The 22706-nt window shown below is 41.1% G+C and overlaps 1 protein-coding gene across 1 annotated transcript in view; it reads right to left on the minus strand.

Annotated features, from left to right (window-relative positions):
- Positions 1-22706, minus strand: part of PAFAH1B1 (platelet activating factor acetylhydrolase 1b regulatory subunit 1) — a gene marked incomplete at both ends in the record, with an annotated part of 48656 nt that overhangs the window by 192 nt on the left and 25758 nt on the right. The window contains 5 exons of the mRNA XM_080712486.1: positions 2269-2425; positions 4536-4637; positions 11452-11680; positions 15767-15869; positions 20347-20515. Of these exons, the coding sequence (XP_080568612.1) occupies positions 2269-2425; positions 4536-4637; positions 11452-11680; positions 15767-15869; positions 20347-20515 (760 nt within the window). The remainder of the gene's footprint in view (positions 1-2268; positions 2426-4535; positions 4638-11451; positions 11681-15766; positions 15870-20346; positions 20516-22706) is intronic.

The following is a 22706-nucleotide window of genomic DNA, read 5'->3' on the forward strand; positions in this document are numbered from 1 at the left end:
ATCCAGAGCCCTACCAAACACCCAGCATACTGAGATTTACAATGAACTCAATGATTAAATACTATATTAATATCTCAATAAAAATGCCCAGTCCAAACTGAAATGAGACTTTAATCTATTAGTCTTTGCATAATCATCTATTGAACACTATGTTGCTGCACAGGCAGCAATCCCATTTTACTAAGGCTATATCTTTCTTGTTAGGTCGTGTGCGCGTGCGTGCGTGTGTGCGTGTGTGTGTGTGTGTGTGTGTGTGTTTTATACTGGAGATTGAACTCAGAGGCATTCTACCTCTGAGTTACCCCCCAGCCCTGTATTTTTAAAATTTGAAAACAGGGTCTAACTTGAGGGTCTCACAGTGTTGCTGAGGCTGGCTGCAAATCTGTGATCCTCCTGTCTCAGCCTCCCAAGTACTGGGATTACAGATATGCATCGCCAGATTGATTCCTAATGTATTTTAATTTACCATATTCATGACCCTAAATTTAGATTCAAGTTCAGATAATACTAAGGATGTTTATTAAACAAATTAAGCCAAGAGTGGTGGTACACACTTGTAATCCCAATACTTGGGAGGCTGAGACAGGAGGATCACAAATTTGCAGTCAGCCTCAGCTACTTAGCGAGGCCCTCACAATTAGTGAGATCCTATTTCAAAATTAAAAATAGGGCTAGGGCAAGTCAGGCATGGTGGCACACATTTTTAATCCCAGCACTTGACACCTTAGCAAGTCCCTCTGCAACTTAGTAAGACCCTGTTTCCAAATAAAAAATTTAAAAATTGGCCAGGCATGGTGGCGTACCCTTGTAATCCCAGCATTTGGGAGACTGAGACAGGAGGACTAGTAGACAGCCTCAGCTACTACTTAATGAGGCCCTTTGCAACTCAGTGAAACCTTGTTTCAAAATAAAGAATAAAAAATAGGGCTGGGGGTGTAACTCCCAGGTAGAGTGCTTCTGGGTTCCATCCCCAGTACCAAAAATAAAAGACAAAACAAAACAAAAAACTAAACTTAAATTTAAGCCAGGTATGATGGCACATGTTTGTAATCCCAGTACTTGGGGAGGCTGTAACGGGAAGATCACAGGTTCAGAGCAAGATTCAGTAACACAGTGATACTCTCAGGAACTTAACAAGATCCTGTTGCCAAATAAAATAGGTCTGGTGGTGTAGCACAAGAGGTAGAAGGTTCCTCAGTTACATCTCCAGTACCATAAAACAACAAAAAAAACAACCTTAATTTCCTATTACAGGATAGTAAGGATAGTATATACCTGCCACAGGAAAAGGATGAGTAAGTTTGAGAAATATATAAACTAGTAGTAAAGAAAAATTATCTGTTGAGAGTTGTTAGTATCATTTTCCTCATTCTAGTTTCCAAACAATGGAGGTTTTTTTTTTTTTTTGGTGGTACTGGGGGTGGAACCCAGGGGCATTCTACCTCTGAGCTACACTCCCAGCCCCATTCTACCTCTGAGCTACACTCCCAGCCCTATTTTTTATTCTTTATTTTTTATTTATTTATTTTTTCTTTTTGCGGGTTTGGGGATGGAACCCAGGGGCATTTGACCTCCGAGCTATACCCTCTGCCCTATTTTTTACTCTTTATTTTGAAACAGGGTCTCACTAAATAACTGAGGCTGTCCACAAACCACGATCCCCTGGTCTCAGTCTCCCAAATGCTGGGATTACAAGCATGCGCCACCATGCCCATCTTATTCTTTATTTTTTTTAAAACAGGGTCTCACTGAGTTGCAGAGGGTCTCACTAAGTAGCTGAGGCTGGCCAAGAACCGTGATCCTCCTGTCTCAACCTCCCAAGTGCTGGGATTACAAGCGTGGGCCACCACACCTGGCTGTAATATTTTTATTAAAAGGCTAAGGAAGGAAAAAATAATTTAAAGTAATTGTTAGGAATCTAAAAATTTTGAACCTTTCCTCTCTATTCTTACCTAAAAGTACATGGTCATTTTTTTTTCTTTTCCTTTTGGTGTTACTGGGGATCAAATTCAGAGGCATTCGACCTCTGAGTTATACCCCAAACCCTATTGTATTTTTTATTTTGAAAAGATCTAAGTTGCTGAGGCTAGTTGAGAACCTGCAATCCTAAATCTCAGCCTTCCATATACTTAGGATTACAAGCATGTGCCACTATGCCCAGTAACATGCTCATTCCTTACTTGGTAAAGTCCAAAAGATTACATAAAACTCTGTTACATCTGGCAATCCAAAATCTAATGGTTCAGAAACTTCACAGCCTGTACATACCCAAAGAGGTAACAAAGTGTTCATGCGCATTGAGGGTCTTCATGCATCGCTTGTTTTTGTAATCCCATACACGAAGGGTCTTGTCATCAGCACAACTCAAAATAAACTTGCCCCCAGAGTGAAAGAGAACTCCACGTACCCAGTTATCATGACCCACCTTGAAGAAAAAAAGGTATTTGACTTAGGAATGAGAAAAATTACTTAAATAACATCTGTGAAATAATACATTTTTTTAAACAGGGTCTCACTGAGTTGCAAAGGGCCTAAGTAGCTGAGGCTGCCCGCGAACTGCGATCCTCCTGTCTCAGGCTATCAAATGCTGGGATTACAAGTGTGTGTCACCACACCTGGCTAAAGAAAACATTATTACTAAAACTATATATACCAGCATCATCATTATTATTATTTCGTTTTGGTTCTAGGGACTGAACCCAGGAGCATTCTACCTTTGAGCCACACCCCTAGCCCAAATTTCTTTCCCTCTCTTTCTCTTTCTCCTTCCCTCCCTCTCTCTCTTTCTCTCTCTTTCTTCAGAACTGGGAATTGAACTCAGAGGCATTCTATCTCCGAGCCATACCCCCAACCCTATTTTTTAGTCTAAATTTTGAAACAGGGTCTCACTAATTTGCAGAGGGCCACACTAAGTAGCTGAGCTGGCTGCAAACCTGCAATCCTCCAGCCTCAGCCTCCTGAGTTCTGGGTCACAGTGTGGGCGCAGTGCTCAGGCGGCTCATACCAGCGTTACTGGAAGTGTTCAGGGTGATGAGCACTTCCAGTGGATTTGCTGCAGCACTGATGCCCACGTTCAGAAGAGCAAGCCAAGGGGCCTTTAAACTGAGGTCACAACAGCAAAAACTGACAGGTATTTTAAAAATGGCTTCATTGCCGCCGGTGGTGCACGGTTGTAATCCCCACACTTGGGAGGCGGAGACAGGAGGATCGAGCAGGTTCTAAGACAGCCTCGCTGGCTTAAGAGACCCTATTTCCAAATAAAATATAAAATAGGTCTGGGAGTGTAGCCCGGAGGTAGAAGGGTTCCATCCCCAGTACCAGCAAAAAAAAAAAAAAAAAGACTTCAATGTGAAGGTCATTGAGAAAACCAACAAGGGGTAGTATAAATCTATATTAAGAATGTAGAGCCAAGCCAGGCATGGTGGTACATTCTTGTAATCCCAGCATTCAGGAGGCTGAGACCTGAGGATTGCCGTTCGCGAACAGCCTCAGCTACTTAGTAAGGCCCTCTGCAATTTAGTGTGACCCTGTTTCAAAATAAAGAATAAAAAATAGGGCAGGCATGGTGTACACCTGTAATTCCAGTATTTGGGAGGCTGAGACAGAAAGATGGCAGATTCATGGTCAGCCTCAGCTACTTAGTTGAATGCCCTGTTTCCAAGAAATAAAATTGGGTTGGGGGGTGTAACTTAGAGAGAGGTAGAATGCCTCTGGATTCAATCCCCAGGAGGAAAAAAAAAAAAAAGGTACTAGATTTAAAAATCCAGATTCTGCCAGGCATGGTAGAACACATAATCCCAGCATTTGGGAGGCTGAGATAGGAGGATCACAGTTTGACGACAACCTCAGCCATTTAGTGAAGGCCTTTGTAACATAGTGAGACCCTTTTTCAAAATAAAAAATTAAAAAATACGACTGGAGGTGTAGTTCGGAGGTAACATGACCCTGGGTTCTATCTCCAGAACAGGAAAAAAAAAAAAAAAAAAAAAAAAAAAAAAAAAAAAACAAAAAAAACAACAACCACCAGATTCTCTTGGAATTCTTTATATAAATCCAAATATCTGCAATCCCTTATTTTTAGCATTTATATGTCTCATATGAAAATCCCAATATTCCTAAAATGAAACAAGCATTAAAATAAGCCAGATAAACTAGGTCATAAACAAAGAGATAAAAGCTAACAGAATTCATATAAGTACAGTGTTATGTTCAAAATTCATTAAGTCTGTAAAAACATTTTTTTTCTCCTCCAGAGGAGACATAGAACAATTTTGAATGATACAGTGAATGAGACCTTCTCACATACCAACACTGGCTGCCTTTGTAGTCTTTATATAACATGACATTCCACAAAAATAACATTGATATTACTATAATACTGGAAATATAAAAGTTTAAGAAAATTAAAAGGAAGCTTTTTTTTAAAAGAGCAAAGTATTTTAGATAATTTAGTAAAATATCATAAAACATCTAATCCAAACAAGTTACATATGCAATGCAGAGACCAAAGAAGCAATGAGGTTGTGCACACTTACAAGGGTCATAAGGCACACGCCAGTACTGACATCCCACATCTTGATAGTTTTGTCTCTGGATCCAGACAGCAAGAATGGCCCAGGCTTGCCACTTTTTTTAGTCTACAGAAAACATAAAAATTAATTTTCTCATATATCAAGTTAATTTTAAATGACTTCTATCTAGTAATAATATATATTTCATTCTGTAAAAATACAATTATTTTTAAATGTGTGTGGTACTGGGAATTGAACCCAGATACACTCGACCACTGAGTTATATCCCCAACCCTTTTTGTTTTTATTGAAATAGAGTTTCACTAAGTTGGTCAGGCTATTTTTTTTGTTTTGTTTTGTTTTGGTGGTGGTACTGGGGGTGGAACCCAGGGGCTTTCTACCTCCGGGCTATACTCCCAGACTTATTTTCTATTTTATTTGGAAACAGGGTCTCACTAAGTTGCTGAGAGCCTAAGTAGCTGAGCCTGGCTTCGAACCTGTGCGATCCTCCTGTCTCAGCCTCCCAAGCGCGGGGATTACAAGCGTGCGCCACCACGCCGGCTTTCAGGCTATTTTTAAACTTGTGATCTTCCTAACTTTACCTCCCTAGTAGCTGGGATCACATTGTTTGCCATGGCTCCTAGCATATTTTTTTATTTTTGGTTCTGGGGATTAAACCCAGGGAGAGCTATACCCCTAGCAATTTTTTTTCTTTTTTTTGCAGTACTGGGGATGGAACCCAAGAGTATGCTACCTCTAATGACATCCCCAGCCCTATTTTTTTTTTGGGTGGGGGGGTTTGGGGATGGAATCCAGGGGCATTCAAGCTCCAAACTACACCTCCTGCCCTATTTTTTATTTATTTTGAAACCAGGGTTCCACTAATTTGCAGAGGGCCTCACTAAGTAGCTGAGGCTATCCACAAATTGAGATCCTCCAGTCTCAGCCTCCCGAATGCTGGGATTATAAGCATGCGCCATCACACCCAGCTCCCAGCCCTATTTTTTATTCTTTATTTTGAAATAGGGTCTCACTGAGTTGCAGGGGGCCTCACTACATAGCTGAAGCTGTCTGCAAACCGTGATTCTTCTGTCTCAGCCTCCCATATACTGGGATTACAAGCATGCACTACCATGCCCGGCTTATCCTTAGCATTTTTAAATTTTGAAACAAGGTCTCACTTAATTGCTCAGACTGGTCTTAAACCTGTGATTCTCCTGTCTTAACCTCTTAAATACTAAATTACAGGTGTGCTACCTGGCTTATTCTTATCTACTGAAATATACAAGTTAGCCAGGCATGGTGGTACATGCCTGTAATCTCAGTACTTGGGAGGCTGAGACAGGAGGATCAGGTTTGTGGCCAGCCTCAGTAACTTAGTAAGCTCCTATTAATAAAAAAAAAAAGACTTCTCTTATTTTGGAGGTAGCCCACATTATCCCTTGAATGAGTACTGCCTTCTTTGTCTCTGAAAATTAAATAAAAAACAGTGCTGGGGAGCTGGGCATGGTGGCGCACACTTGTAATCCCCGTGCTTGGGAGGCAAAGACAGGAGGATCGCGCGGGTTCGAAGCCAGCTGCGCTGGTTTAGGAGACCCTGTTTCCAAATAAAAATATAAAATAGGTCTGGGAGTGTAGCCCAGAGGTAGAAGGGTTTCCAGGAACACCAGTACCACCAAAAAAAAAAAAAAAAAAAAAATAGTGCTAGGGGGTGTATCTCAGAGGTATAGCCACCCTGGGTTCAATCCCCAGTACCAAAAAAAAAAAAAAAAAAAAGTCTTCAGCAGACACTGTATGTATGCCACATATAAAGAACACAACTCCCTATGTAGAAGCTAGGGAGAAAATGGGTCATAGGAGGAACTCTAGCCAAAGAAAGAGATACTACTGATAAGCAAATAAGGCAACCTAACTGAGGAAATGGGAGAAAGGGAAATTCTCTAATGTTCATGATTTACATTAACAAACATATCAGAGTCAATCACTAAGCCAAACATGAGAAGGGAGGGAAAAAGAATGGGGCAGGAATTGGGTAAGGGCTAATTGGGTGATATGTGCAAGTATGCCTCCACCATCTTGTACTCCATTAAGATGTATGACTACAATGCACCAATTGTAACACCTCCCCCCCCCCCCCGTACTGGGGATGGAACCCAGTACCATCCCCAGCCCTATTTTTAAATTCTTTATTTTGAAGCAGGGTCTCACTGAGTTGTAGTAGGGATGGTGCCCTAGCCCTATTAGCCCTATTTTTTATTCTTTATTTTGAAGCAGAGTCTCACTGAGTTGCAGAGGGCCTCACTAAATAGCTGAGGTTGTCCTCGAACCGTGATCTTCTTGTCTTAGCCTCCCAAATACTGGGATTATAAGTGTGCGTCACCATGCCCGGCTCAACCACTTCTATAATCAAGAAGGAGTTTTAGGCTGGGCGTGGTGGCACAAGCCTCTAATCAGAGTATTTGCGAAGCTGAGACAGGATGATAGATTCAAGACCAGTTTTTTTGTGGTACTATAGATTGAGCACAAGGGCACTGAACTAACACCCCTATGTTTATTTTTTATTCATTTATTTATTTATTTTGCAGTACTGGGGATGAAACCCAGGTCATTCTACCTCTGAGCTACACCCTCAGCCCTATTTTTTTCTTTATTTTGAAACAGCCTCACTGAGTAGCTAAGGCTGTCTTTGAACCACGATCCTCCTATCTCAGCCTCCCAAATGCTAGAACTATTTTATTTTATTTTATTTTTGGTGGTACTGGGGTTCCTGGAAACCCTTCTACCTCTGGGCTACACTCCCAGACCTATTTTATATTTTTATTTGGAAACAGGGTCTCTTAAAAGCCAGGGAGGCTGGCTTCGAACCTGTGCGATCCTCCTGTCTCTGCCTCCCAAGCGCGGGGATTACAAGCGTGCGCACCATGCCTGTTATAGAACTATTGTATTTTTAAATTAATTTTAAATTTCTATAAATGGTCCCTCCAGAATAAAATTTATGACACATGGTAAGTACCAGCCACCAGAGGGCAGTATAGAGAACATGAAAAGGTCAGCTAAAATAAAAAGATTGCAATAGAAGCTTCATTTAGAAAAATAACTGGGATGGAGTGGGTGGAATTTCTTCCTTTATTAAGATGTGATCTTAAAAAAAAAAGTTTATGATGGGAGTCAGTCATGGTGACACATGCCTACAATTACCAGTACTTGGGAGGCTGAAATAGGTTTGAGATCAGCCTCAGCAACATAGTGAGACTGTTTCAACATAAAAAAGAACCAAAAAAAATAAAATAAAACAAGCCGGGCGTGGTGGTGCACGCTTGTAATCCCCACACTTGGGAGGCTGAGACAGGAGAATCGCACAGGTTCAAAGCCAGCCTCAGCTACTTAGTGAGGCTCTCGGCAACTTAGTGAGACCCTGGTTCCAAATAAAATATAAAAAAATAAGTCTGGGAGTATAGCCTGGAGGTAGAAGGCCTCTGGGTTCCACCCCCAGTACCAACAAATATATAAATAAATAAAAATAAATAAATATTTAAAAGTAAAATACTTAAAGTATTGAACTAAATTTTATTTATTAATTTATGATTATTTATTTAGTGGTAATAGAGATGGAACCCAGGGACATTCTACCTCTGAGCTACACCCCCAGCCCTATTTTTTATTCTTCTCCCCCCACTTTTTTTTGGTGGTACTGGGGTTCCTGAAAACCCTTCTACCTCCAGGCTACACTCCCAGACCTATTTTTATATTTTTATTTGGAAACAGGGTCTCTTAAGCCAGCAAGGCTGGCTTCGAACCTGCGCGATCCTGTCTCTGCTTCCCAAGCGCAGGAATTACAAGTGGTGCCACCACGCCTGGCTTTTATTCTTTATTTTGAAACACAGTCTTCACTGCGTTGCAAAGGGCCTTGCTAAGTAGCTGAGGCTGACAGCAAACCTCGATCTTCCTTCTCAGGAAGATAAAAACAAAACAAAACAATAAAAAAACAAACTTCACTAAAGCTGGGTGTGGTGGTGAGGCTAAGACAGGAGGATTCAGGTTCACAACCAACCTCAGTTTCTTCTTCTTCTTTTTTTTTTTCAGTACTGGGGATGGAACCCAGGGGCATTCTACCTCTGAGCTACATCTCCAGCCCTATTTTTTATTCTTTATTTTGAAACAGGGTCTCATTGAGTTGCAAAGGGCCTCACTAAATAGTAGATGAAGTTGGCCGCAAACACAGATCCAGATCCTCCTGTCTCAGCCTCCCAAATGCTGGGATTACAAGCATGTACCACCACGCCTGGCTCAGCCTCAACTTCTTAGTGAGGCCCTTCACAACTTAAACCCTGTTTCAAAATAAAGAATAATCAGGGAGGCTAAGACAGGAGGATCGTGGTTTGTGGCCAGCCTCAGCTACTACTTAGGCTCTTTGCAACTCAGCGAGGCCCTGTTTCAACAGAAAAAATAATAGGACTGGGGGTGTAAATCAGAGGTAGAATGCCCCTGGGTCCCATCTCCAGCAAAAAAAAAAAAAAAAGAAAAAAGAAAAAAGAAAGAAAGAATACATACATAAAATAATTAATTCATTAAATTAAAAACAGGGCTGTGTGTGTAGCTCAGAGATAGAATAACCTGGGTTCTATCCTCAGTACCGGGGAGAGGGGGGAATTCACTAAAGCTAAACCTCTAACCCTTTTTAATTTTTTGTTCTGAAATAGGTTCTCGTGGCCAGGCGTGGTGGCAGTATTTAGGAGGCTGAGACAGGAGGATAGAAGGTTTTCAACCTGCACGAGCTACTTAGTGAGGCACTCTACAACTTAGTAAGACTGTTTCTAAATAAGAAATAAGATCAGGCTACAGGTACAGCTTGGAAGGTAGAATGCCCCTGGGTTCAATTTCAGAAAGAAAGAAAGAAAGAAAGAAAGAAAAGAAAAGAAAAGAAAGAAAGAAAGAAAGAAAGAAAGAAAGAAAGAAAGAAAGAAAGGAGAAAGAAAGAAAGGGAAAGAAAGAAAGAGAAGAGAGAAAAAAGAGAAAGAAAGAAAGGAATAAAGGAAGGAAAGAAGGAGGGGGAAAGGAGGGGAGGGGAGGAGGGGAAAGGGAGGGAGGGAGAAAAGAACTAGGGTCTTGCTAGGTTCCTGAGTCTTACAAAGTTGACCAGGCTATCCTTGAACCTGCAATCCTGTCTCAGTCTCCTAAATACTGGGATTATAGGCATACACAACAGACTCAAGGCTTAAAAATTATTCTTCTAAAAGATCATTTTAATCTTTCCCACAGATTTACTTTATACTGTTCTACTCTTACAAAAATAATTTATTTTCTTTTTTGTGGCACCAGGGATTAAACCCAGGGACAATTCTGCCTCTGAGCTACACCAGCCCTATTTTATTCTTTTTTTTTTTTAAACAAGGTCTCACTAAGCTGTAGAGAGCCTCACTAAGTAGCTGAGGCTGAGCCAGGTGTGGTAGCACATGCTTGTAATCCCAGCATTTAGGAGGCTGACACAGGAGGATCGTGGTTCACAGACAGCCACAGACAGCCTCAGCTACTTAGTGAGGCCCTCTGCAACTCAGTGAGACCCTTTAAAAATAAAGAATAAAAAAGAGGGCTGGGGGTGCTGCTCAGAAGTAGGATGCCTCTTGGTTTCATCCCCAGTACCGCCAAAAAAAAAAAAAGGAAAAAAAAAAAAAAGAAAAGAAAAAGAAAAAAAAAAGTAGCGGAGGCTGGTCTCAAACCTGAGATCCTACCGTCTCAGCCTCTCAAGTGCTAGGATTACAAGTGCGCACCACCATGAGCAACAATGACATTTCTGATCAACTTTTTTGATTTTTTTGTTACTGGAGTGGAATCCATAGGCATTCTACCTCCTAGTTAAAATTCTAACACGATTTTATTTCATTTGGAAACAGGGTCACTAAGTTGTAGAGAGTCTTGCTAAGTTGCTGAGGCTGGCTTTGAACCTGCAATCCTCCTGTCTCACTCTCCCCTTTGAACCTGCAATCCTCCTGTCTCACTCTCCCCAGTACTGTGCCACCATGCCCAGCTTTCTGATAAACTTAAATGTACTTTTACTATCCACAGAACTTTTTTCCTATCACAAATCTAATTAAGGAACAACTGATAGTAATAATAATCACTGGTTGGCCTGGAGTGGTAGCGGGTGCTTGTAATCCCAATAGTTGAGAGGCAGAGAGAGAAAGATTGCAGGTTCTCAGACAGCCTCAACAACTTAGTGAAGCCATCCACAACTTAGTGAGAACCTGTTTCCAAGTAAAGAATAAAAAATAAGGCTAGGGGTACAGCTCAGAGGTAGAATGCCTCTGGGTTCATCCATAGTACCACAAAAAAATAAAAAATTAGCCAGGCATGGTGGCACACGTTTGTAATTCCCATGCTTGGGAGGCAGAGACAGGAGGATCGCGCAGGTTAGAAGCCAGCCGCACTGGCTTAAGAGACCCTGTTTCCAAATAAAAATATAAAAATAGGTCTGGAAGTGTAGCCCAAAGATAGGAGGGTTTCCAGGAACCCCAGTACCACAAAAAATAAATAAATAAAAATAAAAATAGAATCTGCATGTTGAAAGGTAAGAGTTTAAAGATTCAGAATTCTCTCTCTCTCTCTCTCTCACACACACACACACACACACACACACACACACACACACACACACACACAATTTTCTGGTGGTATTAGGGACTGAACCCAGGGGATTTATACCTCTGAGCTAACCCCAAGCCCTACTTTTATTTTTTATTTTGAAACAAGGTCTTGCTAAGTTGCTGAGGCTGGTGTCAAACCTGTGATCCTCCTGTCTCAGCCTCCAAAGTACTAGGATTACAGCTGTTTGCCACTGCACCCAACTAAAATACAAATTCTTAAATGTACTAACAGACCTGAAATTGAAATCAGAAAAGGCACCCAAGGTTCTAAGATATTAAAGTGACAAATCACACAGTACCTCAGATCCTGTTGCTTCAGAGATGGAGGAATATGAGCTTTCTGGAGCCCAGGAAATGCATTCTACCACGTGTTCATGTTCTCGGAGCTCCGCCTTGCATTCCTTTGTTGCTACCACCCATACACGCACAGTCTGGTCATTCGAACAGCTGGCTATCAGAGTGCCATCTTGATTTGGCCGCACCATACGTACCCATTCTCTATGTCCTGTAAATGTCTTCACACAGTAGCTGTAAACGTAAATAGCAATTTATATGGTGAATGACAATAATCAGGATACTTTCCAGATGTGATACAAAAATAGCTACAGCTGGTCATAGTGGTATATGCCTGTAATACTAGTACTTGGGAGGCTGAGACAGGAGAATCACAGGTTCCAGACAGCCTCAGCAAGCAGAAAGACTCTCATCAACCTAGTGAGACTCTGTTTCAAAATAAAAATAAAGATAAAAATAAAATAGTGCTGGGGGCATAGCTTGGAGGTAGAATGCCCCTGCGTTCAATCCCCAGTTACAGACATACACAGACAAAGTATTGGGATGAAGAGTTAAAAGAAATCATATGCCAATCAACAAATTAAATCTAAAATTTTGGCAAACAAAAGATGAGCATAGGCCAGAAAGTCAAACATTAGTTAAAATAAACTAAAGGAGCTGAGCTCAATGGCACACACTTGTAATCCCAGTATTTGAGAGACAGGAGGATCTCAAATTTGAGGACACCCTCAGCAAGTAGTGAGACTTTCATTAACCAAGCAAGACCTTGTTTAAAATAAAATAGGGATGGGGGTGTGGCTCAGAGGTAGAATGCCCATAGGTTAGATCTCCAGTACCATACATACACAAAAAGATTAAACAAGAAAACAGCTGGGCATAGGGATGCATGCTTGTAATCCCAGTACTTTGGAGGAGTCTGAGAAGGGAGGATTACAGGTTCAGGGCCAGCCTCAGCTACTTAGTGAGGCCCTCTATAACTTAATGAGACCCTGTTTCAAAATAATGAATAGAGCCAGGGATGGTAGCACATACTTGTAATCCCAGCATTTGAGAGGCTGAGACAGGAGGATCATGGTTTGCAGACAGCCTCAGCTACTTAGCGAGACCTTATTTCAAAATAAAGAATAAAAATTAGGGCTGGAGGTAAAACTCAGAGGCAGAATGCCCCTAGGTTCCATTCTCAGTACTACAATAAGTAAATGAATGAATGAATGAATGAATGAATGAAGGAGGAAGGAAAGGAAGAAAGGAAGGAGGGAGGAAAGAGAAAGGAAGAAAGAAAATAATATTTAGTGCTGGGCGTGTGACTCAGAGGTAGATTCAACCCTCAGTACAAAAGGGTGAAAGAAAAGAAGAAAAGGAAAGGAAAGGAAAGGAAGGAGGAAAGGAAGAAAGGAAGAAAGAAAGGAAGGAAGGAAGGAAATAATATTTAGGGCTAGGGGTATGACTCAGGTAGAATGCCCCAGAATTCAACCCTCAGTACAAAAGAGGGAAATAAAAAAAACCCAAGAATACGAACTGACAGAAGAAATATCATTAAGAAGTTATCCTAATCAACAAAATCTTGAAGGTAAAATAAAGATGAACAAAAGGTTTCAAAACTAAACACATGCACGTGAGGGCAATCTGGTTGCGACATGTATCACTCCATTGATCGCCAGGGCTGATTCAGCTCATCTGGCTGGCTAGGCAGGTGTCCTGCTCCTCCCTCACTCCTCCATGTGAATCCCTCCCAAAGCTCTGTGCTCAGTTGAAGATAACTATCTTCTCAAATAGAGAATATTCTAATTCTATAACCGTGAGAGCAAACATCCAGTTAAATTCAAATTATTTGAATTTTTTTTTTTGTGTGTGTGGTATTGAGGGTGGAACCCAAGGGCTTTTCTACCTAGCTGAGGCTGTCAATGAACTGTGATCCTACTGTCTCAAGCTCCCAAATGCTGGGATTTTTACAAGTATGTGCCACCACATCCGGCTTAACTCTATTTTGAAACAGGGTCTCAATAAGTTGCAAAGGGCTTTGCTAAGTAGCTGAGGCTGTCCACGAACTACAATCCTATAGTTTCTGCCTCCTGAATGCTGGGATTACAAGCATGGGCCACCACACTGGGCCCAGTTAAGATTTTGTTACAATAAGCTAGGTGTGGTGGTGCACGCTTGTAATTCCTGTGCTTGGGAGGCAGAGACAGGAGGATCACGCAGGTTCAAAGCCAGCCTCTGCTGGCTTAAGAGACACTGTTTCCAAATAAAATATAAAATACTCCTCTGGGAGTGTAGCCTGGAGGTAGAAGGCCCCTGGGTTCCATCCCCAGTACCACAAAAAAAAAAAAACCAAACAAACAAAAAAAGATTTTGTTATAATAAATCAATTAAGAGTAATCGGGGCTCAATCCCAAAGGTGTTAAAACTGAGTTTCATTCACCCAGCACAATTCTAAATTTTACTTTATTTTTTATAGTACTGGGGATGGAACTCAGGGACCTTCTACCTCTGGGCTATACCCCATGCCCATTTTTTTTTTGGGGGGGGGGTGGTACTAGGGGTCTAACCCAGAGGCTTTCTACCTCCGGGCTATACTCCCAGACATATTGTTATATTTTATTTGGAAACAGGGTCTCACTAAGTCACTGAGAGCTTCACTAAGTAGCTGAGGCTGGCTTCAAACCTGTGGGATCCTCCTGTCTCCGCCTCCTAAGTAGGGGGATTACAAGTGTGCGCTACCATGCCCGACCCCAACACCCAATTGAATTTTTAATTTGGAAATAGGGTCTTGCTAAGTTACTGAGAGTCTTGCTAAATTGCTGAGGCTGGCTTCAAACATACAATCCTCCTGTTTCAGCTTCCTCTCAAGTACTGGGATTATAGGCATGTGCCGCCACGCTAGGCTTATTTTTTATTTTGAAATGAGGTCTAAGTTGCTGAGACTGGCCTCAAACCTGATTATCCTATCTCAGCCTCACAAGTATTGGGATTACAAGCATGGGCCACCATGACTGGCAAGTTTTTATTTATTTATTTATTTATTTATTTATTTATGTATTTATTTATTTTTGTAGTACTGGGGCTTAAACCAGGTGCATTCTGCCTCTGAGCTACACCCCAGACCTATTTTATTTATTTTATATATTTATTTATTATTATTATTTTTTTTGGTGGTACTGGGAATGGAACCCAAGGGCTTTTCTACCTCTGGTCTATACTCCCAGACCCATTTTAGAAACAGGGTCTCACTAAGTTGCTGAGAGCCTCAATAAGTAGTTGAAGCTGGCTTCGAACCTATTCAATCTTCCTGTCTCAGCCTCCTAAGCGCTGGGATTACAAGTGTGTGCCACTACACCCGGTTAAACTATTTTATTTTTTATTTGGAAACAGGGTCTCATTAAGTTGCTGAGGTTGGCTTTGAACCTGCGATTCTCCTGTCCCAAGTACTGGGATTACAAATTTACCCACCATGCCTGGCTCAAACTTAAGTTTTCAAGTACATAATGCACTGTTACAGTGATCATTCTGGGTTAAAAATCAAAATTATTGATCATTCAGAACCTTTTCTTCTTTTTTAGATTTGGAAATACAGTCCAGGGGCATTCTATCTCTGGGTTATACTCCACCTAGGCCTTTTTCGTTTTATTTCTTTTTTTCCCCCAGTACTGGGGATGAAACCCAGCAGCATTCTACCTCTGAGCCACACTCCCCCCCAACCCTATTTTTTATTCTTTATTTTGAAACAGGGTCTCACTGAGTTGCAAAGCACCTCACTAAGTAGCGAAGGCTGGCCGTGAACCATGATCCTCCTGTCTCAGCCTCCCAAATGCTGGAATTACAAGTGTGGGCCACCACGCTCGGCTATTCATTTTGAATCAGAGTCTCAATGAGTTGCAAAGGGCTTCACTAAGTAGCCCAGGCTGTCCGTGAACTGTGATCCTCCCGTCTCAGCCTCCCAAATACTGGGATTACAAGCATGAACCACCATCCCTGGCTTCCCCTAGCCCTTTATATTTTGAAAACGAGTCTAAGTTGCAGCAGGCCTCACAAGTTGCTGAGGCTGGTCACAAAGCTGCGATCCTCCTGCCTCAGCCTCACAAGTACTGGGATTATAAGCATGTACCACCAAGCCAAGACCACCTTCTTTTTTTTTCTTTTTTGAGAGAGTCTCTCTGGGTTGCCCAGGCTGGACCAAACTTGTGATTCTTGTTTCAGTCTCTTCAATCACTGGGATTATAGATGTATAACATGTGTCTGGCTAGTTTTTTTTACCTTTTTTTTTTTTTTTTTTAATTTAACACCTCTTTAGCCAATGCCTTTTCAACTAAATCTACTTACCCAGTTTGCACTTCCCACATTTTTATAGTTTTATCCCTTGAGGCAGACACTATATGATCTCCATTGGGCATGATGGCTACGGAAGAGACATTATGGTCGTGGCCTAAAACATATAACACAGCAACATATTAAGCAATATACCACCAAAAGCAACTAAGCCTCAGTTTACCAAGGGACTATACTATGTTACTATGGCATTTTAAATATCACAGCAATTTCTAAATACATTGTGCTTTATATAAATTTGGCTAAGATACTTGGATTTAAGCAAAAGAGTTAAGAAATCAGCTAATTAAATTTCTATCTGTACAACTGTTTTACAACATAGGCATCAGTGTTTAAATATACTTTAGCAAGTCTGAATTTATACATGAACACTAGTGAAAAAAATTTCCTCTGATTGACATTCTATTATAAGGTTTATAAAGCCAAAAAGAATGATAAGAAAAAAGAAATTTGATACTTTATTGTTTTTGTTCGGCACTGGGGATTCAACCCTGGGGCATGCTACCTCTGAGTTATACCCCGAGCCTCTTAAATGTTTTTAATTTTGAAACAGGTTATCTGTAAATTACTGAGGCTGGCTTTGAACCGGCAATCCTACTATCTCAGCCTTCCAGGTACTTGGATATAAAACTGTGCTGGCTATTTCTCTATTTAAAATAGGTGTTGAGAATTATCTTTATGCTGCAGTGATGTTCATGGAAGTAAAAAGTATACATTATTTCATACACATTGCCCACAATCCTAATTAACTATGCTTTGTTTGGGGGTGAGAACCCAGGGACTCTACATAAATATTATTTCAACTGGGTGTGATGGCATATACCAGTAATCCCAGTACTTGGGAGGCTGAGAAAGGAGGATTGCAGGTTTAAGACCTTAGCAAATTAGCTAGACCTGTTTCAAAATAGGCCAGGTGTGGTGGTACACGCTTGTAAGCCCAGTACTTGGGAGGCTGAGATAGGAGGATCACAGGTTCACAGCCAGCCTCAACAATTTATGAGGTTCTCCACAACAAAATGAGACCCTGTTTCAAAATAAAGAATAAAATACGCCTGGGGGTGTAATTTGGAGGTAAAATGCCCCTGGGGTCAACCCTGAGTATCACAAAAATAAATTAATCAATCAAAATAAAATAGGGTTGGAGGTGTAGCTCACAGGTAGAACAACCCTAGTGTTCCACAAAACAAAACCCAGTACCACAAAACAAAAAAAGATCTTTTTTTCAACAAATATACAATGATTATAAAGAACTCTTTTTAAAGTGAAAGCAACAAGATATAGGAAACTTAAGAGAAATACAAATAACAGACTTCACAAAAACATTAACCAGAATTCTAAATGAGTAAACTTCTCTAATGTATTTAATTTGGAAGGGAAACAAACCCTTCAAATTATACTCTCCATGTAATTATAGCTTAGTCAAGTCATGTGCTACCACCACCAGATCATCTTTTCTTTCTTCCCTCCAGTACTAAAGACTTGAACGCAGGGCTAGGCAAGTGCTCCAACACTGAGCATTACTAGCCATTATTATTATTACTATTACTACTATTATTGCCGGGCATGGTGGCACACGCTTGGCTTGTAATCCCTGTGCTTGGGAGGCTGGGACAGGAGGATCGCACAGGTTCAAAGCCAGCCTCAGCTACTTCGTGAGGCTCTCAGCAACTTAGTGAAACCCTGGTTCCAAATAAAATACAAAAAAATAGGTCTAGGAGTATAGCCCGGAGGTAGAAAGCCCCTGGGTTCCATCCCCAGTACCACAAAAACAAACAAACAAACAAACAAAAACCTATTAGTACTACTATTATTATTGTTTGTGGTACTGAGGATTGAACCCAGGGGCATACTACCTCCGAGCTACACCCCCAGCCTCACTTTTTATTCCTTATTTTGAAACAAGATCTCAGTGAGTTGCAATGGTCTCACTAAGTAGCAGAGGCTGGCCAAGAACCTGGATCCTCCCGTCTCAGCTTCCCAAATGCTGAGATTACAAGCGTAGGCCACCACACCTCACTGGCATTTTTTTTTTTTTTTTTTTTTGGTGGTACTGCGGTTCCTGGAAGCCCTTCTACCTCCAGGCTATACTCCCAGACCTATTTTATACTTTTTTTATTTGGAAAGAGGGTCTCTTAAAGCCAGAGCGGCTGGCTTCGAACCTGCATGATCCTCCTGTCTCCGCTTCCCAAGCGCAGGGATTACAAGCATGCGCCACCACGCCCGGCTCGCTGGCATTTTTGAGACAGTTTATTAGTAAGCTATGCAGATGGCCTGGATCATTCTACTTCTTCAGCCTCCTGCGTACCTGGGATAGTAATCCCAGATCCCAGGTAAGTGCCACCACACCAGGCTAAATAATGTAAAGATTGTTTTGTTAATAGTAGGGATTGGGATTGAACCCAGGGGCATTCTACCTCTGAGCTACATTCCCAACCCCCCCCCCTATCATCTATCTATCTATCTAGTGGGTCTGGGGATGGAACCCAGGGGCATTCGACCTCTGACCTACATCCCCTGCCCTATTTTTTATTCTTTATTTTAAAACAGGGTCTCGCTACTTGCGAGGGCCTCACTAAGTAGCTGAGGCTGTCCACAAACCGTGATCCCCTGGTCTTAGCCTCCTGAATGCTGGGATTACAAGTCTGTGCCAACACGCCCGGCTTTAATTCTTTATGTTATTTTATTTGTGGTACTGGGGGTGAAACCTAAGGGCTTTTCTACCTCTGGGCTAAACTCCCAGACCTATTTTATATTTTATTTGGAAACAGGGTCTCACTAAGTTGCTGAGAGCCTCATTAATAGCTGAGGCTGGCTTCTAACCTATGCGATCCTCCTGGAGTCTCAGCCTTCCAAGCGCTGGGATTAAAAGCATGTGCCCCCACGCCTGGCCTTATTCTTTATTTTGAAACAGGGCCTCATAGCTGAGGCTGTCCTTGAACCATGATCCTCCTATTTCAGCAATTACAAGTGTGTCCCACCACATCCAGCCTTTTTTTTTTTGGGGGGTGGGGTGGTATTTGGGATGAAAACTAGGTGCATTCTGTCTCCCAATTATACCCTAGCCCTATTTTTTATTCTTTATTTTGAAACAGGGTTTCAATGAGTTGCAAAGCACCTTACTAAGTAGCTGAGGCTGTCTGCAAAACACAATCCTATCTCAGTATCCCAAATGCTGGGATTACAAGTGTGAACCACCACTCCCAGCTCTTTTTTTTTTTTTTTTTTAACTTTTTTTGCAGTACTGGGGATTGAACCCAGGGCCATACTACCTCCAAGCTACAGTCCCAGCCCCATTTTTTATTCCTTATTTTGAAAGAGTCTCACTGAGTTGCAAGGGCCTCTCACTAAGTAGCTGAGGCTGGGCGAGAACCTGGATCCTCCTGTCTCAGCCTCCCAAATGCTGGGATTACAAGTGTGCACCACCACGCCCGGCTCTTATTTTTCATTTTCAAACAGTTTTGCAAGTTTGGGTAGGGATTCAGCATCTTGTTGAGGCTGTCAGGAAACTGTGACTGTTCTGTTTTAGCCTTTCAAGTACTAGAATTACAGGCATGTAATGATTTTATTTTATTCTCATAAAAATTATGACTTAGGTGCCTACATTCCAAATGAAAGCTAAAGTTTCCTAATGCTATAAGTAAACAAGTAGGAATTTGAAACCAAATATGTGACTCCAAAGCCATGCTATTTCCACAAATTTACCCTGTCCCAGAAAATAGTTTCCATAGCAAGAAATGGAAAACAAACCAACAATGGGAGTGTATATATGGAACAATTAAAAATGAGTAAATGAATCTGGGTTCCAGTTTTCTCAATACCACTGGTGGCTCTGGACTTCACTGTGCCAAATAAAAAGGTAGAAAAAAAAGAGATCACTCAATGACTTATAATTTTCTTTTTTCACAAATCAGTGACCTAGCAATTTTTCTTACCTGAAAATATTAATGAAAACAAACTATTTAAATAACTCTCAGCTGGGTGTAGTGGCACATGCTTGTAATCCTAGCATTTCGGAGGTTGAGACAGGAGGATCGGGGTTCGAGGAGAGCCTCAGGTAGGACTTAGTGAGGCCCTGTGCAACTCAATGAAACCCTATTTCAAAATAAAGAATAAAAGATAGGGTTGGGGGTGTAGCTCATTCCTAGTACCGCAAAAAAAAAAAAAAAAAAAAAAAAAGGCATTAACTCTCAACCACTGTAGATTACCTATGCACTATGTAGGTCCTGTGTTCCTTCAGCAATGTAGACAATCAAGAATGGAATGTATCTGGGCTTGGTGGCACACACTTCTAATCCCAGTACTTGGGAGGCTGAGACAGGAGGACTGAAGGTTCAAGGAGAGCCTCAGCAAATAGTGAGACTCAGCAACCTAGCAAGACTGTTTCAAACTAAAAATAAAATAGGGCTGGGGATAGAGCTTGGAGGTAGACTGTCCCTGGGTTCAAACCTCAGTATTAAAAAAAAAAAAAAAAAAAGGAAATACACATAAAAGAATATTGTTAGAAACAACAGTCTTCATCTCTCTGAAATACCATGTTAGAAATTACTATTAAAATACTATCCTCTATCCCTTACCGTGCATAGTTCTAATGCATTCAAAGCCCTGAAAATCCCATAGTTTAATGGTCATATCTGCAGAACAGGAAGCCAGAAGCTTGCCACTGTGGTCAAAGGAAATGTCCTGAACAGAGTCTGTATGCCCCTTAAGAGTTCGTTCAAAATCTCCAGTCTCATAATCCCAAACCTGTCAAGTAAAGAGAAAATTGGTTAACACCAATCCATTACTCTTCTCATTCACATTTGTACTGAGCAGGCTAGTCCAGCATCTTGACTAATTAACTAAGCCAAATAATAAATAATATAAGAACTATCACATCTTCTAGTATACCTAACTATGCTAGTGACAGGCATATGATGTTCTAAAGCCATAATTCCTCCCTACTTTAACAACAGGCAGTGCTAGAGATTGAATTTAGGGCCTCACACATACTATGCAAACCATCTACCACTGAGCAATATCTCAGCCCAATATATAAATTTTACTGTGTATGTTTGTGTGTGTGTTTCCATATACACACACCCACTTGTGTGTTACGAGGAGTGAACACAGGGCCTTGTGCCTTATAGGCAAGTACTCTATATAATTTCAAGTTCTACAACTGAGCTACATCCCCAGCCCATAAATTAGGAAATTAAAGTACAAACTTGTACTTAGGAGGCTGAGACATGAGGATCACAGGTTTGCAGCCAACCTCAGCTACTTAACAGGGCCTTCTACAACTTAGTGAGACCTCGTTTCACACTCAAAAAACAACAACAACAACAACAACAACAACAACAACAACAACAAAAGTAGGGCTTGGGGTATGGTTCAGAGGAAGAATCTCTGGGATTCAATCCTCAGTACCATAAAAAATAAAATAAAACAAATAAAAACAATAATGCCAGGTGTGGTGGTGCATGCTTGAAACAAGGTGTCACTAAATTGCAGAGGACCTAAGTAGCTGAGATTGGCTGTGAACCTGCAATCCTAATGTCTCAGCCTCCCAAGGACTGAGATTACAAGCATGCACCACCATGCCTGGCTCCTAGCACTATTTTATTCTTCTTTGTTTTGAAACAAGGTCTCACGAAATTGCAGAGTACCTCACCAAGTACCTAAGGCTGTCCATGGATTGCCTGTCTCAGCCTCCCAAGTACTGGGATTACAAGTATATGTGCTAACATGCCTGTTTCTAGCAACTTTTTGTGGTACAGTTTTAAAATTTTTTCTATGTAGCAAATTATGTTTACAAATAGACAGTTTGTTTCCAAACTGACTAAAGATAGAACTAAAAATTCTTAGAAAACAGGTGTAAATGTTTCTGATGCTGGATTAAGCAATGGTTTCTTAAATATACCAAAAAGCACAAGGAAGAAAAAGTAGATGCACAGCTTTAGGGTACTGTAGAAGATGCTCCACATACACCTTGTCCCTTAAAGGGCATGTTGCCAGCTAAACACAACAAGCACCATAAAAAGTGCTGTGCAGGGGCTATGAGGTCATAGTAGTGGCCTGAAGCCAGAGGACATGACCCTGTACTCTAGGCTTTCAGGGAGGTGGGACTACAGGCTGAAGTAGACAGAGAATGTTCTCCTGTCTGGCTCTCTCCCATCCATGGTTATCCTCAGGAACTATGAAGAAAGTGAAATAATGGAATCTGCACATCATTATTCCATTTTCCTCCTACTTGTTATATGTTTTTCCATGCCACTAAAAATTTTGCAAACTGTAGCTCAGTGGTAGAGCATTTGCCTAGCATGCACAAGGCCCTGAGTTTGATTCCCAGCACCACGAAAAACCTAAATTATCAAATACTACGTACTCAAAAGAAATTCCTGTTGTTGCCCAACATTTTCATTATTATAGAACTCCTTACAGTAAACATGTTTTTTTTTTATTGTGATACTGTGGATGGAACCCAGGAGCATTCTACCTCTGAGCTATAACCTCAGACTTGTTTTTTATTCTTTTTTTGAAACAGGGTATCACTAAGTTGCAGATGGCCTCACTAAGTAGCTGATGCTGTCCGGCTATCCTCCTGTCTCAGCCTCCTAAGTACTGGGATTACAGGTGTGCACTACCTTGACTGGCTAGGGTAAACATCAAACATATTGAAATCTTGAAATAAAAATCTGTCTGTACTCAGTAATAGTTAGGTCTAGATTGTGAAAAGCATTTAGAAAAATTAGGGCTCCAGGTATGATGGTGTATGTCTATAATGCCAATACCCGGGAAGCCGGGATGGGAGGATCATAGGTTCAAGGCCTATGCAACTTAACAAAACCAATAAAAATAAATGTAGCTTGGAGGTAGAATGATCTTGGGATCAATCCCCAGTACGAGAGAGAGAGAGAGAGAGAGAGAGAGACAGACAGACAGACAGACAGAGAGA

Source organism: Muscardinus avellanarius (assembly GCF_963383645.1).
Source record: "Muscardinus avellanarius genome assembly, chromosome: 16".
Taxonomy (NCBI): domain Eukaryota; kingdom Metazoa; phylum Chordata; class Mammalia; order Rodentia; family Gliridae; genus Muscardinus; species Muscardinus avellanarius.